Source organism: Perca flavescens, chromosome 13 (assembly GCF_004354835.1).
Source record: "Perca flavescens isolate YP-PL-M2 chromosome 13, PFLA_1.0, whole genome shotgun sequence".
NCBI classification, from domain to species: domain Eukaryota; kingdom Metazoa; phylum Chordata; class Actinopteri; order Perciformes; family Percidae; genus Perca; species Perca flavescens.
The window spans coordinates 10,707,424-10,726,159 of record NC_041343.1 but is presented as its reverse complement, the minus strand read 5'-3'; the positions used below and the strand labels follow the sequence as shown (position 1 = coordinate 10,726,159).

Sequence of the window (18,736 nt, the reverse complement as noted above, 5' to 3'; positions counted from 1 at the left end):
CCAGTGAGGGACCACAGGACAAAGAAGCTTGTAACTTACCATGTTTACTTCTGAGATGGAGTCGATGCTCGCTATGTTGATGCTCATTCCTACGATGACTGGAGGACCTGAGGGAACAAACAAAAGAACTGATATCAATGGAAAAAGTACAAGATAACATGCAACTATTGTAATTGGAATGCACTTCAACAAATATATGTAGTGATAATGTTACATTCATTTACCTGTTTTAAATCCCACTTATGTTCTTAAACACATTTTTTCCTTTTCAAGTTTCAAATTCTCAACTAAAACTATTTGATGACTTCAGTTGCATTTGTCACATCAGATTTTGTATACTACATTTTTTTGCAGCTCAGAAGTATAGATTTCACCCATACATCAGATTTCAATATTCCGAGTTTAAAGTCCTGGCCTGGAAAACAGACAAATCTTTCAATCGTTTCATTTGCTCTGGCCTCCCTCACATTCAAACAGATTTCCAGCTGGCCTGAACCTGGACGGGCCAATCACAACCGTTTATCTCAAGTGGGGCGGGTTTAAGACGATGACTGACAGAGGAGCGCCATGCTTACCCAACAGAATTACCGAACTAGGCGGTGCTGATCAAATATGAATCAGGATTATGTTACTGTATTGCATATTTCTCGCATAAAATGTTTTCGGAAACACATTTTTGTGACCAGGCCGCCTTTTTCCTGCTTCAAAACCGACAAAGCACAAAGATCAACATCAGCTAGAACACTTGCATTATGCATTATTTGCACATGTTGAACTACGTTGATGAAAAATTCAAATCTGTTTTTGCTGCTCAGAGACTGTACGTAAAACAGAAAGCAAAGATCAGTTACTCTCAGCTTGTGCTTATGAAACAGCACAGGGGAAATGCACTCATCCATCCTAATTTCCAGGCTAGCAAGGACCGGGAAGAGCAGACTGTACCTAGGTTACACGATTACCGTACACGTTGTTGACATATAAACAGCTATGCATGTCAACTCCCTTACATGTACAGATAACACTTAGCCCACTTCAATATTCACGCAAGTTAAGGTTTACAAGGATTATCCATTTCACAGTGCCCATGTACACACAGTCACTGAAACTAAGAGTAGATGACTTTAGACATACTGTGTGACTGTGTAATGTGTGATCACACACATCAGCCAATGTACAACATTGTCTTTATTTTAGGGACAAAAAAAAGACATACTTCACATCTGTGTGCTTACAATACATTTTAAATAATTGCAACGATAAATGGCAACAGTGGGGTATTCCCTGAGCCTCGAATTCTCTTTTAAAGTCACTCACCTGGCGTTTATTATGTTGTTGTTGTCAGCTCTTTTCAGAATAGGTGTTATGCAAACAAACTTTGGAATATTAGCATCCCACTGCAACCACACCTGCTTGGTCAACTCTGAGGAGGCTCAGAATAAGAATAAACTTATTGTCAAGTAAGTAACACTTACAAGGAATTTGCCTTGGTGATTGGTGCATATGTAAAGGTATTAAAAAGGAAATAAACAATAAAGCAAAGTTAAACAAGACAAAACAATGCGCACCAGCTACACCAAGGCGACATTACACGATGGCGCCATCTTGCCCTTCGTAAAGCTAGACGCAGAACTGCAGTGAGGGCTGGAGTCTTTTCAAAGTGATGTCTTTTTCTTCCTTTTATCTGTTCTGTGCTTGATACGTTTTCCAGCAAGCAGCAAAACAAAGAGAAGCCGTTACCCCAGGCAGTGGATTTTGTGAGTGAACAGATTTGTTGACACTGATGCTCAGTGTTTTATCGTTCCAAATTCTTTCTCCTATGCATTTTTAGTCCACAACACCTAAACACGCTCCCTCCCCGTCCTTCTCTCCCTCAAACCGTGTCAGCCTTGCATTGCCTCAGTGAGAATGATCAGGCCACAAAAGATAAAGTGCTGACACAGAAAACAGAAACAGCAGAAACATTTCAGTGATTGGTTTATGGGGCTGTGCTGAATCAGTATATTCACATAATCTTGTATTATAGTGGAAATGGCATTAGCATAAGGATCATAAACAACACAGAAAACAGCTGTACGTCTATATGTCATGTTTGCGTGTATACAATCAAGAGGTACAGAATCTACTTTTTATTCAAATAGGATTTACACATTACTGTATATATATATATATATATATTCTATTTTTCCTGTTCCTTTTCTCTCTCTCTGCCACTCTGTTTGTCTATGTCCTTATCTCTGACTCAAGAACAAAACAGAAGACGCTAATTACGAGAACTGAACAGTTTCCATACCATCCGGTCAGAAGCAGCTAGAAGTAAGTTGTTTGTTCTTTGTTGGATTTGTCCTTGCACATCCGTCTAGATCACTTGTTTTCACATATCTTCTCTTTTCTTTAAACTTTGCAAGGTTTCATTCCCCAAAAGGTTCACAAAATAGACTTAGTCAAAAAAAACAGTGCAAAGTCACGGTTTGACCATGACAGATCTACAACTTCCCCTTTCTTCTAAATCCTCTCAAAATACACACACTTTGAAATGAAAAAAAAAAGAATGGAAAAAAAAAAGATCTTGACAGTTACTGTAGACAGCATGTGTCATAGTGATGTAGGTTGCAGACTTGCACAGTTGAGATGCCATAAATATTTTTGACAATGTATTAATGTGCTTATATAACCCTAATCTGTCCAAATAGCCTTCACAAGCCTAAAATAAAGAGTTTAAGTGCATGAAAAGGCCAACTTTTTATGGAATATGGTTTAAAAAAAAAATACATGCCAATGAAAGCTGTGAGTCTGCACTTTACCTGCACTAACTATAGTGTTTATCACTGTAATAACAGCACAGACCCACAAACTGTGTGTCTGGTTTTAATTACTTAGAGCATGGAGCTCATTGTACATTCTATAAAATATAAAGTAACAGAGGAATGAGCACATTTGACCAAAGGCATTTTGTGTGGACAAAGATATTAATGAAAATATTTTTTAACAATTAGCCAATGGAATCTCTGCATGGATGGGTAAAATTTCATCAAGTATGCTTTAAACACACTGCAGTTTTCTCTGATGAAACTAAGGAAAATGATCTGCAATTTTTATTTTATTTTGTTATTTGGGGGAGACTTAGTTTATTGAATATTTCATTGAACATTGCATCAGAACAGTTCAGTGTATCCCCCAGTCCAAAACAAGAACAAACTAGACTTGCATGAAAGTATAATGGGGTCCAAGCACCCCACGCAAAGTCTAACCAAAGTCCCATTGACCCAGAGCGATTGTGAAACACACGTTTGTTTGCATGCTTGGACAAGCTCAGACGCACTCCTGCAGGGCACACTGACAGAATCTGGAACCACAGGGACTATTGAGTTAGTGTCTGCACCAAAACTATTCCAAATAAATCATTCACGAGTCATGATGTGTCCCTCGAAACCTAAAAGGCAAAAATCCTACGAATGCAAATTACATGTAACTCCCTAACTGCACTTACTGTGCTGCTTTTTAGGCCGGCTGCACACTGGCTGCGTGGCGTGAGCGTTTCAGCTACGTTTCGTGTCCGTTTTTATTTCGGCTCCCATGTTAACAGGTTAGAGCTTGCAGGCTGCCTGCGTGACATGCACGTCTCGCTGAAAACGCGTGCATGTTAGAAATAGGACCGACGCCTATTTTTCACGCGACACTCAAGCGTGTTGGAAGCGTATCCAGGCAAAACAGAAAAAGAAAATATGTTTATACGTCATTTTGACACAAATACATATTAATAAATGACATTTTGATGTTTGAAAGTCTCTAGGTTTTGACATAAATGCAGATATAAATGCAATTTAAAAAGAAATAATAATAATTGCAGATTTTTAACGAAATATTCTGTAGCCTATTTTGCCATCAATACTTCCGATGACGTCTTTTCTGTAATCAAATCAGTATATATTTATCAATGGGAAACATGCATGTGTACAGACAAGGCTAGCAGCAGCTGTGTGCAAAGACAAAGAAAATGCCACGCTACTGATACGCAACAGAAAAGCCACGCAGCCAGTGTGCAGCCGGCCTAATGCATGAATCCATCTGAACTAAAAGTAGCTATTGTGGGGCAGCTTGCAAATATAATTGTATTGGCACACACACGTGTGCTAAACCCCCACCTGGGTGTATAACATAGTTAATTGCTTGGAAAACCATGTAGCAGCTGTGTGACGGGCAATTTATGCAGACGTTAACAAGTCGACGCAGTACACAGTAGTAGTATTGGTGCTCCCCAGCAGCCTCTGTCAATCAAATGTTTGCAAGTTTGTTCTAAAGTTCACTGTAGAAAGAAACACTACATATGGTATCACTTTATAATAACAATCACTAAAAATGGTACATTGAGAGGTAATTCAACTTAAATGAATAGTTATTTTATTGTTAAACGATGAAATGATGACTTCTAATGTTAACTTATTGTCAGTGTAATGCTAAAATCTGTTATTTTAACAGGCTATTGTTGCACAAATCATAACAATTTATATTTTATATTAAGTATTTGTTAATGATTACCAAATTATTTGTAAACCTTTAAGAAATCATTTGTAAACTGTCAATTCACAAAAAAAACTATTTGGATGGTTATTATAAAGTTGCAACTGATTTTAATAATTCCTTGTTTATGGTTAATACATATTTTGTAAAGCATCTATAAACATTATTTAGCTATTAGTGCACAAATAAGAATTCATATCCTTAATAGATCACAGAAAAAAAGATTTAAAGATCCAGTGTGTAACGTGCTTAGTTAGCATTATCAAAATCTGTGTTGCCCGTTCACAAACTTGTCCTTTTTCATACCACCACCATCAATTCCAAGTGTTCCTATTGGCTTGAAATTTTACATTTGCATTCACATGAACTGGGGTAGACGCTCCATATTCATGCACCATCTTGAAATATGTTAGCCGGTAAGGGAGAAAAGAAAAAGGATATGGAAAGAGTAAGAGGCCAGCTTTTTGAAGTGTGAAGGCTACCGTAGCTGTAATACGTACTTTGAACTGCGTGGTGCGAGAGAGTTGATTGCGATATATGATCTCAACACCAGATGGGAGAAATTCCTACACATTGGACCTTTAATGGAGCCAAAGTAATGTTACGTGATGCTTTAAAAAACACTTATTAATCATTAACTAATTATTATAAGCAAAAAAAGTCACAACTTTATAGCCATCCAAATAACTTTTATAGATGGTTTACTAAACAATTATTAACCATTGACAAATTATTAACCACACTGTATATCTAAAATGAGTTTATATAACACTAAACTAATGACACAATATGTTACATTATAACATTCTGAATAATTTGTAAACATAATTGCAACGTTTGTTAACAGTAAAATAACTATTACCTAAAGTTGAATTAAATATCAATTCACAATTTTGTTAATGATGGTTATTAATAAGTGCTACCCTGCTTTTTGATGGAATAATGTGTGCAGGAGTTTTTAACAGCCATGCCAGCTGATATCTACTTTCATTTGAATAAATGGATCATATAATATGCAATTAATTATCTCAACTGGACCATTTGGTCAAAGCTTTGAAAAACCCATAAATTAGAAAAATATGATCATAATTGGGTCATTATTTCTAAGCTCTGTAGCAAGCGAAACTATGTACTCTCCTGTACTGTACTCTCCTGTACTGTACTATCCTGCGCTCTACGATCCGGAGGAATTAGGGTGAGGAAATACTCCCCCGAAGCCTGAGGGGAGACAGTCGTGACTGTACTCATTTATGAGATTACAGAGACATACAGACCTTCTAATGTAACACTCTGGGCTCTTTCTGTTTGAATTCACCATTACTGAATGCACCATCAGAGAGTCAAAAGACAAACAACCCAAAGTATGATGTAGGAAACTGACTCATATCCATAACCACGTACCACAATTCATCTAAATTACTTAAAGATCATTTCCTCGTATGGGTATGGGACCCTTCCTGAAGATATTGGTAAATTACTATGTTTCTTTTCAAATACTAGTACTGAAACATTAACCCGCAAACCAGTTGACCGAAACGGCCCATCTATCCTGTCTGTTATATCCTGTAACCCTCTCCCACTACGCTAAATGCCCTGAAGCTTTGTCATATTTCTTGACCCATCTCTTTCAAAAAAAGAACGGAGGAAGTAGGGCCATTTTCCATCGCACTTTATGAAGGCAACCGGTAACAGTTTTCCCCAGAGATGTTAAAGTACATTCATTCGCTAGATGAAAACAGAAAGCACCAAATCTCTCCCCCCCCACCTCTCCCTCTCTCTCTCTCCCTCTCTGCATATTTGACCCTGCTTTAGTGAAACAGAGGCACTCACTTTGTCACCACATCTTTCTTAAAATAAAACCTGCCACCTGCACTTGCACTTCACACATTGGGAGAGCAACAGCATTCCTTTACATCTTTAAATAAGAATTTATCCATTCATTTTTAACCACCATTTCCAACATTGTCTAGAAAATGCTTGATTTTCACTACATAATACTTGGATATTCTTTAAAAGTAATACCATTAACAGATGAACAAAGTGCTCACTACAGTCACCTTTTGTCTGGATGTATACAAAAGAAAGGAGTGTGTGCGAGAAATAGAACATGCCGTCCCGAGGCAAACCATATTGTCTCTGAACAATTATCATATCCGCGTGTAAACAGTTTCCACCACTTTTCCAAGAAGTGTCAACCTGCTCCTGATTTTAATGTCAGGCCTATATCACAATAGGAACCGCTTTTAACAGATGTCTGCTGATGGGCTGGATATAGATGTGACTGTATTTAAACAAAGAAACAATAAGCACTGATCTTGAATTGTCAACCAGTTTTGCCTCTAGACTGAACCCAGCGTGTGGCTCCCAGAACTGGGCACAGCAACAGCGCTCAGAGCATAGGACAGATTTACTGACATTTTTACTAAATGAAAGGTGCTCTGTTGGATTCATGACCACTTGAGGCGTGGCAGAGTAATGATATCATGTTCTACCAGCATGCACACAGGAGTGCACAAGCTTGCCGTGAGCACAAACTCACTGCAAAGGGCTGGTAACTGTTGTTGGAGGTAATACCAATAATATAGGAGAAGAGAGTATATAATGGAGAATAATGAGGCTGTGCAAATGTTTTATGGGTACGACTTTGGTAGAGCATTTCCACCTTAGCGTCTTTCTATCAGTTCACGAATAGACAGGCTGTTTGTATTCACATATAGGCTACCCAGAAAAAGTAATGCGCTATTTAATTTGTGTATATACTTCGTAATTGTGAGCCAGGACATGCAGGGCTTCCTCGAAGGAAGAAGTCAGGTAACATAGAATAAAGAGCGACAAGTCTGCACAGGACGGAGGTGGGGTGGATGGATGGGTCAACAAACACAGGACATTCACCCAGGATACCGCCGTTTGTGCCCCTGTCCCGTATGAAAGCAAAAGTCAACGTTGATTTATTTGAACGTACTATTGTCACGTAACTTACCTACTTAACTAGCTACGCTAGTTACGTAACAAATGTAGTTATTCAAAGTTATTTTAACCCTAACCCTGATCTTTTTCTAAACCTAACCTGATCGCTGATCGCTCGTGTTGCTGGACATTCTTAGGATAATTAAAAATTGTGCATAACTTTTCATAAGACATCATACCGACACTGACATCTACACAGATCTAAATTCAATAGCTGATCATAACTAGTTAGCAGCTTTACGATCCAATAAAACATGACAGCATTTTGCAGTGATTTATTTAAATGAATTAAAAGAATAGCTAGACATTTTGGGAAATTTGCTCATTTTTTTTCCTTGCAAGTTTGATACAGTACCATTCTCATCTGTCTAGTAAAAATATGGACAACGGTCAGTTAGCTTAGCTTAGCATAAGGCCTACCAGCACCTCTTAAGCTCGCTAATTAACATGTTTTATATCTTGTTTGTTTAATTCGTACAAAATATAAAACGCAAGAACCCTGCTGGCTCTCACAAGACTGCTGTCCTTACATGAATGACTTTAGAAATAAAGTGAAAGACTAATTTACAGTGCGAGTCATTTATGTGATGACATTTTCTTACGTTTTCTGCCACCCTTGTTTTGCTCTTATTACCATGGAAACTTAACCAGATGCGCCAGATGGTTTGTTACTAGGGTTGCTCGATTATGGAAAGAATCATAATCACGATTATTTTGGTCAATATTGAAATCATGATTATTTTACACGATTACTCATTGACTTTTGGAAAGACGTTCCATAATTATTGAATAAAAAAAAACAAAAAACAGTGAAACAGTTAAACAAATCAACGGTGAAAACACCTTGATCTGTGACATTTCCCTCTAATACTTTTCCCGTTTGAGCTTTTTTTCTCCATTCAGAACAAAGAACAAAATAAGAGTTGACTTGCAAAACGTAATGTGCAAAATTATCGTTTTTCTCGATTACTTCATTTATTAAAGGAGATATTGATCACAAAGTGCAAAATGATTGAGAAACTGCCATATAGCTATCTTAAAGGAGGGATATTTGCCAACTTTCTTGCCAGAGTCGTAGTACTAATGCCTGGCCTCTGTTTTTACCTAAGCCTGTTAGTATTTTACCAAAAAGTAATCTGGTTTCTGGTTTCCACACCCACCTTAATCAAACTGGCTTTTTGGCCATTTACTTGGAGGACATTTAACAAACACAAACTAGTCCTTTAATAAAAGCATTACTAAGACCAATCATTCTAACTAGGTAGCAGCTTCCCTGGATATCAATAGCACATCAGATACCTTTAACTATTAGAGTAGAAATGATAAAGCCAAATGACTTTGACAGAACCTTGTCTGCAAAGAGCCATCAAGCAGAACTATGTGAAGTGATCAATAAAACAACATATCAAAAACAAATGGTATTTTTTATTGCATAATTAAATTGCATTCCCTGTTCACAAAAGAAATCATGGTGGAAACAGTTAAATGGAACCTTGTACATACGGTAAGCAGAGAAATAACTACTGCTTAGCTTTCTGGGGTGTTAGGGGCCTAATTCCTCTTATCGTTAATGCCTCCTTAATAATACTAACATAAGTGCATTTTGAAACTAAATGCTGTAACATTTACATTACGTGCTTACTGAATGGCTCTGCGTGCCTGATGATCCCCATGGTAACCGTTTACAATTAGTACATCATCTTCACAACGTCTACAGTAAATTGTGTTTCTGCATCGGATGATTGACCTGGATCACGGCTGAGGGAATTATTAGCAAGGTTGGGAACTTTGCGATGACGATTGCTGCTGCGTCGAGTAGATTCCCTCGATGGTTCAAAAAGCAGCCAGTCATGCATCTCGCTGTGCTTATCATATTTCCACTGCTCGTTGACAGTTGCTTTTTTTTATTTAGCCTAGCTGTCCCTTCCTTTGCTTATTATGTATGCTGTGCTGTCCTCTCAACTCCAACAATGTGTTGCCATATTTAGCTTCAAGTCTGACAGTCTCATCTAGCCTCGGGGCAGACAAGCTAAACTGATGTGGTGGGCGGGGAGGCTGCCCTATTTAACGATTTTCTTGGAGTCGTTCATATCTAAACAATATAGGTTCAGTGTCAGGGAGTGGTCATCTTGTTTTTCTAATTCGAGCCACACATAAGCTGGATCTAAGATATCTAACATCTCCAAATCCCATGGTATCAGTCAGTGTTGTAGAAATGTGACAAATGCTTTAGAAATCATTCTTGGTTGTACACAGAATCAAACAGATTTAAATAGCCAGTCCATGTCACTGTATTGTCAACAAGGCTGTACTGGGTTGTCTTCAGGGCCTGAAATGGGCCAACTCAACAGTACTGAGTACTGGCACTTCTGAGTTTTGTCTACATGATTACCCTTACTTCTGATTCAAATTGTTATTAACAATATTACTAATAGGCTGATATCATAGACTGTATATACAGTCCTCGGCTGATATTTATACCAAAATAGGCTATATGATTTATTTGGAAAAACCAAGCAATTCTATGTTAAATCAGACATTCAGCACCCCCATGAAGCCGGAATGGAATGATCCTTTGTTTCATAACCACATTTTCAGACACTGCGACGATTCGACACGATTGGTAGTCAAATCAGTCTCATTAGATCGAATCGCTGAACAGTCGGCTATTCAGGGTCACCCTTATAAGGTATGAATATAAATATATCCAGGAAACATGCAATGATCATGTCATGCAATTGCTGAATTGGGGTACTGGCACCTTTTTGGGGACCAATTCAGGCACTAGTTGTCATAGGTTGTACTGTAGTAAATGTGGTTCCCCTAAGTCTGTCAGAGAGTAATCAGCTGGGTGCTTGACAAATTAGAAAAAAAAAATCACTAAGTACTTCTATTATGGATTGTCAATGTCAGCTAAGGCTCCTACTGTACACTTATTCTTTGTTCCTCAGATATAGAATATGTATATATGAACAGCTTTATCTTCTATGTCTGACAAAATCAGATATTGGGTTTTTTTATTAATAAGAAAATGTTTTAATGTTGCCAATAAACAAACTTGCACTGCACTAAAATTAAATACTGCATGATGGTTCAGATGTTTGCCAACGTTACCTGTATATTCCATTGCTGAAAATTTGGAGATTTTTGAATGGAGTTTGGCACATAATTCTCTACAAGGAAAAGTACAGTAGAGGACACATGAGGCCTTTGCTTACTCTGGCCTTTGTTAGGTGTAACAGTGCTAGTATTAGTCCCATGAAATGCAATATTAGCTAGGTCTGCCATTTGAAAAACTGATGGCTTCATTAGACTTAAAGGGTTGTGTTCCACTCATCAGAATCCCTTATCAGAAGAGGATGCAGAGAGAGTCTGACTGCCCTGCTGGTATTTGTTGCTCTTGTTTTGTATTTGGCAAACCTCAAAAAGGTATTACATTAGTATTTCTTGGACTATGAAAATTGCTAATGTCTGCTTTAGTTTGACAGTGATTTTCAACTCACCCTTTAATCTCATGACGGGTCTAAATAACAAAAGAAATGTGTACTGCAAAAGCAGTTATAAATAATAAACATCAAAAATTACTTCCACTAATAAAAAGGTTTAATCAGTCTGATATTGGAATGCAACCACAAGAGGGCAACATTCAGTAATGATATTCCCTCTCCCTATCTCCACTGCTTATAAATTGGATATTTGCATAAATGGAGCAGCATTCATTAACAGCTAACAGGTGCTGAGATTAGGGGCTGAGTTAAATCTTTTGGCATATCTGGGTTATATTCTGTACTTGTGCCAAGAAAAAAATGAGTTTTCAGCAGAAGAGAAGACATCTCGTTGCAGCCCATACAGCATCAGCACATGATGAAATCTGATTAAAAAGGCTCCTTAAGGAAGCTAGACAGTCACATATATGGTTTGGTATGGTACACATTGGGAAGAAGAAGCACTGCACTCCAGCCCCCACCACCACCCCAACATCGATGTTTACCACTGGAACCTTTCATGATGTTTAGAATTCATGTAAATACAGAGCGTTTGAATATTCAGTATGGCACAGATTCCAGTCCAGAGTATGAATATATCACACTGGATGAATTGCATTTGAATCGTGGATAGCGTTGTCATGAATCTGTCAGTTGTAAAAACCTGTCAGTTCTGAAAGCAAATTTGGTGGACAGCAACGAAAACACCACTCTTATATAAAAAAAACAACCTCTGATAATCAACCCATTGCCTAGCAACAGAGAGTTCCATAGCAACTGTGCAGCATTTTCCCAACAGTGTTGCAAGAGAAGCATGATGATTTATCCAGCCGAGTCGGTGTTTTCTTTGGTTTTCAATGGCTACTGTCCTCAACAAATAGAACAACATGTTACGGTGCACCGTACTCTTCCCCTGCATTCTGTACAGTGGCCTCTTCAATTATTTCCATCATGGCAGAGAGCAACCAATACACTAGCAGAGAATGAAAAAAAAAATGACTTAAAAAACCAAAGGGTGTCTTTGATACGCGTCGGCTGTGACCAAATACAGAAGATCTAAAAAGTAACAATGACACCTTAATGTTCAATTATTCAATTGTTTATGGCAGGTCTATTGAATTCAACTCCATGATTGGTAAGTGATTTCTGTGAACATGATCACTCAGGAAGCCACATTTATGCTCGGCTGTGATGTAAAGTTTAGACGCTTTAAATATTCCAATCGAGCTTCGTGTGAATGTGAAAAGCCTGAGATCTACCAACCGGTGTGTGTGTGTGTGTGTGTGTGTGTGTGTGTGTGTGTGTGTGTGTGTGTGTGTGTGTGTGTGTGTGTGTGTGTGTGTGTGTGTGTGTGTGTGTGTGTGTTTTACAACCAAACTGACACATCCTTACCATTAATTAGTGTGTTGATCAGAATCAAAAACAGCAGGGGATTTATTGCCAAGTAAGTAACACTTTGCAAGGAATTTGCCTTGGTTGTTGGTACATACATACACATATTAAACATTAATATGAAATAAACAAACAATAAATACATAAACAAATAAGTGCATATAACTGTTTAACATTAAGAAAGAAAAAAAGAGACTGTATCGATTAGTGCAGGGTGTGCAAATATATTATGTTGACTATAGTGGATTGCATACACAGAGTACATTTAGAGGGAGGTAGTTCTACAGTTTTGACACGCTAGTCCACAAGGTTGTGAATGTAGATTGTCTTTATGAATGAAGCTATATAGGTCACCACAGGGAACTACTGTAGTGCTGGCTGAAATTATTCATGCCAAACCCTCAAGACCTTAAATATCCCTAGACGTTCACAAGATGGAAAAACTGTGTGCTGTGTTCAATTCACAACAGAAATCATTAATCATATCAAATTCACTCTCAAAAAATAGTTTAAAATGCATTTATTTTTTAGCCATAACGTATAGTTAGGTACAGCATATACCCTCTTAACTCATGTTTCTTTCTCATTTATTTAAAGCCATAGATGAAAATTAATACATGCTCCTTTTCAGGGTTGCGAGGAGCTGGAGTCTATATATCACAGCATGCACTGGGCGCGAGATTACACCCTGGACAGGTCACCAGTCCATCACAGGGCTAACTGACAAACACGCTCACACCTACAGGCAATTTAGAATTTCCAGTTGACCTAACCGGCATGTCTCTGGACTGTGGGAGGAAACTGGAGCAGCCGGAGGAAACCTACTGTGACATGAAGCGAGCATGTAAACTTCACACAGAAAGATCACAGGTTTTGTGTGGAAAAAAAACAAAAGCAACAGTGCTAACCACTGAGCCATCATGTGGTCTTATTAAATATTCAAAAACATTCAAAAGTCGTGTAATTGTCTCTCCTCCACAGTGTTCCCCGCCAGTAACCATTTCAAAATAAAATGCTTGTTTTCTGCGCGGCAGGAGACAGCCAAGCAGTAGAATATTACTTCCCCACTGTAATAGGTTTACATTATGCAACATTGTTTGTGTATTTCTCATATGGACATTCAGCAATCATTGTTTTTCAACAGTAACAAACAGAACATTTGATATAGAAAAAATATATACAAACCAGGCTAAGACGTTTGCTGCTTTTAACTTGACTGATATCTAATATGGTGCGATATACACTCTTCATTCAGGAAATAAACGTAGCATGAAAAAAGCTCTTATTGTTTAATAATTGCATCTGCAGTAAGAAGGTTAATGTTGGAAATGGTATACTTGATATTTCAGCGTACCATCCCCAGTGGGATTTGATTTAAGCCATGCTGTTCAATTTTATTGCCCAACAGGCCACCAGGAGACCCGCTGACTTGACCCAGCAATTCATTCTGCAGCTCTGCCTTAATGTTTTTCTTGAGGCCTAATTAACCGTGTTATATATTTCCAACTCAGTCATCTTACCTGGACACTTACCATAACCATCAATTCTTTATTTAAGTTAAGTTAAGTCACTTATTGGTCCTTGAGCGAAAAAAGATTATTGCTTTCTATTATGAAATATATTTCATTGTTATACATGTACGTTACGTTCAGCAGTACCCCTGTATTATTTTATTTTACACGTACCCAGGTCTCCCTTAAAAAAGGATTATTTGAGGATAATACTCAAACTGTCAAATTTCTTGCACTAACACCACTGAGCAGCTATGAATAAACGCACAGTGCACTGTCACGGCGACTACTGTATGGACAGAGAAACAGCCATGTAAGATAAGTGATAGCTGGTGAATAAAGGGAAATCATTAAAGCAGCTCGGGCACGGCGAGGAGTGGAAAAGGACAGAAGAGAAGGAAAAAGAAAATGATGAGATAAAACAGGAGAGCAGAGGCAGTACATCACAGGAAGCCAGAGAGACAGAGGATAAGTAAAGGTGGCCTCATCTTATCGTCCTATCCTGTCACAAACCTCCAACCTGATATATGAAACCTACTTAGAGTCCACACTAAGAGGCTGCGTATGAGCAATGCTTCCTACTTACATACACAGATTTTGTCAGTGAATTATGAAACACTGCACACATTCCCGGCTGCCTTTCCAACTCGTAAATTACAATCCTATGAGGAACATTATTAAAGTACTCCAAAGTGATAAAAAAAGGAATTACAGTACATGGTTTAGTTTAATTTGATTTTTAGCAGATTTTAGTTTAGTAAGGTCAATACAAATATTGTTTTAAAACAATCAAAATGTGCACTGCACAAACAGACAGTGGTGGAGGAAGTATTTAGATCCTTTACTTAAGTAAAATTACTAATACCACACTGTAAAAAATACTCTGTTACAAGTACAATTCCCGCACTGAAAATGTTACATAAGTAAAAGTATGTATCATCAGAAAAATGTAATGAAAGTATTACAAGTAAAAGTACTCAATGCAGAAAAATCCTCACATTTTAGAAACTGGAAACGATCCAAACTGTCAATCAATGAAGTGATTAATCAGCTGATTATGTCAGCTGGACTTGTAGGCCGTTATATTGCTGGGTAGTTTAATTTAAAATAAAACAGTGTATTTTATAAACAACATGTGTTTTGTCTGCAAAACTCTTAATTTGTAAAGTAACTAGTAACTACTCAATGTAGTGGAGTAAAAAGTAGAATATTTCCCTCTGAAATGTAGTGGAGTAGAAGTAGAAAGTGGCATGAAAAGACAAGACTCAAGTACCTCAAATTTATACTTAAGTACAGTACTGGAGTAAATGTACTTTGCACATTACACCACTGTAAAGAGAAAACAGTAGATGGTGTGACTCATGATTCTGTTTAAATTTTATTTATATGTTTGTAAACGAAATAACTCTTGAAGGTTAGTTTCTTTCTAAAGAAGGCAGCATGCCCATGTACAGTGTGGCTAATTGAGGACAGTATGTGCTCACTACAGGATTTATCCTGAAGCCATTAGGAAACGTATTGGCTAAATAAGTGTATGATTCATTTAATAGTCCTTTATGGTCCAACTTATAATTTATTTACTTAGAGACCTAATTTGTTCAGCAAGTCACACACTTGCAGTTTTAACCGATGCCATCGTTTCCACGTCCCTTCATTTTAAAGTGAAACATTGTGATGTATGAGCAAGTGGGGAAGGTAAAGACTTTTAGTTATTCGCTATTATTTTTTTTTTTACTGAAAAGGCTGTCTCAGTCTCCTTCAGAGCTAATCTCTTGAGTAACCCTACATGTGCAGTACATCCCAGTTAGTTCAGTGGCATGCCGTGTAATGGTAAGTCCTGCCGAAGCTGCCTGCATAATTACATTAACCTGTGGTAATTATGTGTAGATCCTCCTCAACGATCATGGCTAATGTGTCTCAAGAGAGTGGGATTCATGAATTAATTCTCTATTAATATATTCATTTGTGACCATTACACTAATTCTGGTGTGCACGCAAGTGAATAGGGGATCATATTGTTAGCTGCTATTTTGACAAATACGTTTTTATTACCTCTAACTATTAAAGCTGTTTTGACAATTACAACCAATTAACGTTTTGAGAAAACAACCGTAGCCCTTAAATGTGAAATATTGGGGCACCCTGGAAGCTGAGGGGTTAAGGCACCGACGATGAACCGCAACATGCTTGATTCACGTCTGGCCGGGGACCTTTGGATGTCATCCCCCATCTCTATCTCCTCATTTCCTGCCATCTTTTCAATGTCATGACGACAGAAATTATAAAACTGGATTATGGGTGTTCATCATATCTACACAGTTCTAAAGTAAAGAAATGGCCAAAATGAGAAATGACAAAAAACATGACAAACTGAAAATATCTAATGTGTCTGTTGACCACTGCAGGATGTATGAGAGGTTCAGTCAAATATGAGTTATTATAAAAAGTTGAAACTGAGAAACACACGTATTGTATATTATATACTTACTCTTTACCCATATGAACCTGACTAATGCTCTTTGCTTCTCATGCACTGCCATCTAGAGTTTATTGCTCATCTATTGGCACATGAAATGATGATCCACCAAAGGAAAAGAGAAAGTCACATTGTGCAGGTGAGATAAAAAAAAAATAAAAGACATCTCACCTCAAACAAAGCAAAGAAAATAACAACGTGACAAACAAAAGTCTACAGAGCTGGATAACAGACTCTAAATGACAGACTCAAAAACAAGGAAAAAATAGTATTTCAAAAACAAACCGTGTAAATGTAAAGTCAGGAAAACAAAATAAAGTCACGTAGCCCAAATAAAAAAAAAGTGGAATCAAAAGGAAAAGTGACAGTGTGAGCTGGGGAATGTTCAAAGACTCAAAGGAAGAAGGACGGAGAGAAATAGAGAAGGTGTGTTGTGCTACTCAGTTAAGCTCATCAGTCAGTTGATACGTACGTCTGTATTTGAACGGCAGGTATGCAACCTTATAGGCAAAATGGATAGGTCTATTCCAGATGCTTTAAATGGAGACCGCACGGTATAAATTATAAACCAAATGAGCGCTTCGCAGGAAGTAAATGACAGTAGTCCAGTAGACATTTGACTTTATAAATAAAAATATGTATGACACATACAGCAGTTAAGCTAAAAAGGACAGCATGTCCGGCTATATGGAGATCATCTATAGGCTATCCGATTGTGAACCACATCTGCAGAAATACAGCAGGTTGACACAATAACCCGTTTAGTCATTTGTATATGTTTGCATAGTGGCCTTTGATTGAAATGATGTCTGATGTCTCAATAAGAGCAGCCACAGTGCACCCGCGACGTCAACGTAGCCACCCGACAAAAACAAAAACGAAATCTTGAATAATGGATCTTTTGAAAGCACGCACTTAAAAAACAATGCCAACAAACAGCCAGCTACTTGAGTTATTTACTTCTTGTGATGACAAAGCTCAATATTTTGAGCTACGGCTTTGTTCTGAGTTCATGTGCATGATTGTAACACAGCTGTTGTTGCAGGGTAGTTACAGGGATATGACCATATACTACAAAATGTGCTGCATGCTATGTGAGTCAAGGTAAGGATCTATGCAAAATTGTCTCAATACATTCCTACAAATTGGATGAATTTACTGTAAACCCACTTGGACCTGAATATCACTTTGCTTCCTGCATTGACACGGAATATCACCACTGCACATAATTATTGTGTTGTACAGTAAGTGATAATACACCGAATGTTTTTTTTCTATATCATAACATCTTAGAGTGCATTACCGTGATTATACGGTCAGTTTAATATACATTGTGCACTGAGTTAGCACCAAACTGTTTACTAGATACAGAATATTTTATGTCCTTAAATGAATGTGTTTGTCTGAGACTGGGATCAATCACCAAAGCAATCAGCAAACAAAATTTGAATGTAAAGTTTTAGACATTAAACTGCATATGGATTAAAAGTCACAAATGTTCTTGTATATGCTGAGCCATCACATACTCATAAGAGAGAGGTAGAATTTATAGTATCTCCACGCTGGTGTAAAGTTGTAGAATAGTAGATACTAACAGATAAAGTAGGTCAAACATCAGAAAGGATGCAACTAAGGGCAATTATTATTAAGATCTCTACAATTAAGCATATTAGCACAACTAACCCTCTCTCATATCGTTGACTTCAACATCTCCCATCTTGTTTTTTTCTCCAGTTCTACATGATGCACACATAATTTTTTATGTGGAAACCCGTTTTATACGGCCTGCTGTTGGAGTTCAATAATGAGATGGCCTTTTAAGCGTGCTTCCTGGTAGTGAGGATGACATCATCTATCTCCAGATGCTGTAAATGACATCTCTTTTCTTGTTTATCTATGTGAAACAATTGGATAGCTGCATCTTGCCCTTGGCCGTCCTATCCTGGCCCTGTCGAGGACACACCTCTCATCAATCACTGCGGGTTCAAAAAGTGAGCCACTGGGGACGTTAAGAGGAGAGTGGAAATGGAAAAAAAAAGCTCATGCAGCATGCAGGATGCCTCACCAATGTCTGACCTAGGGTTTTTGTACTTTGCAGTCCACTGCGATACATCGTGGTGCAATTCTATCAGCATTTTTCTCCTTCATTTCAAAGTTGCTGAAAACAACACTTTGAATCGGAAGATGAAGTATGTCCTTTCTCCTGCATGCCATCTCTCACCACCCTTGCCCCCCTCTGCCTGCCTACATACACACCTCATTTAATTCAAATAGAAAATCTAAGTGAAGGGAAAAGGAAAAAGCGCCCAGCTTGAGCATTTCTCCCGTGTTTCCTCCGAAAAAATAAATCACTGGGCGTTCTCTCTTCATCAGGATAGATACCACTT

At 37.8% G+C, this 18,736-nt stretch overlaps 1 protein-coding gene across 1 annotated transcript in view; it reads right to left on the bottom strand.

Moving 5' to 3' along the window:
* gabrb4 (gamma-aminobutyric acid type A receptor subunit beta4) overlaps positions 1 to 18,736 on the bottom strand; it is a 58,596-nt gene that overhangs the window by 25,968 nt on the left and 13,892 nt on the right. The window contains exon 3 of the mRNA XM_028595809.1: positions 40 to 107. Coding sequence (XP_028451610.1) covers positions 40 to 107 — 68 coding nt within the window. The remainder of the gene's footprint in view (positions 1 to 39; positions 108 to 18,736) is intronic.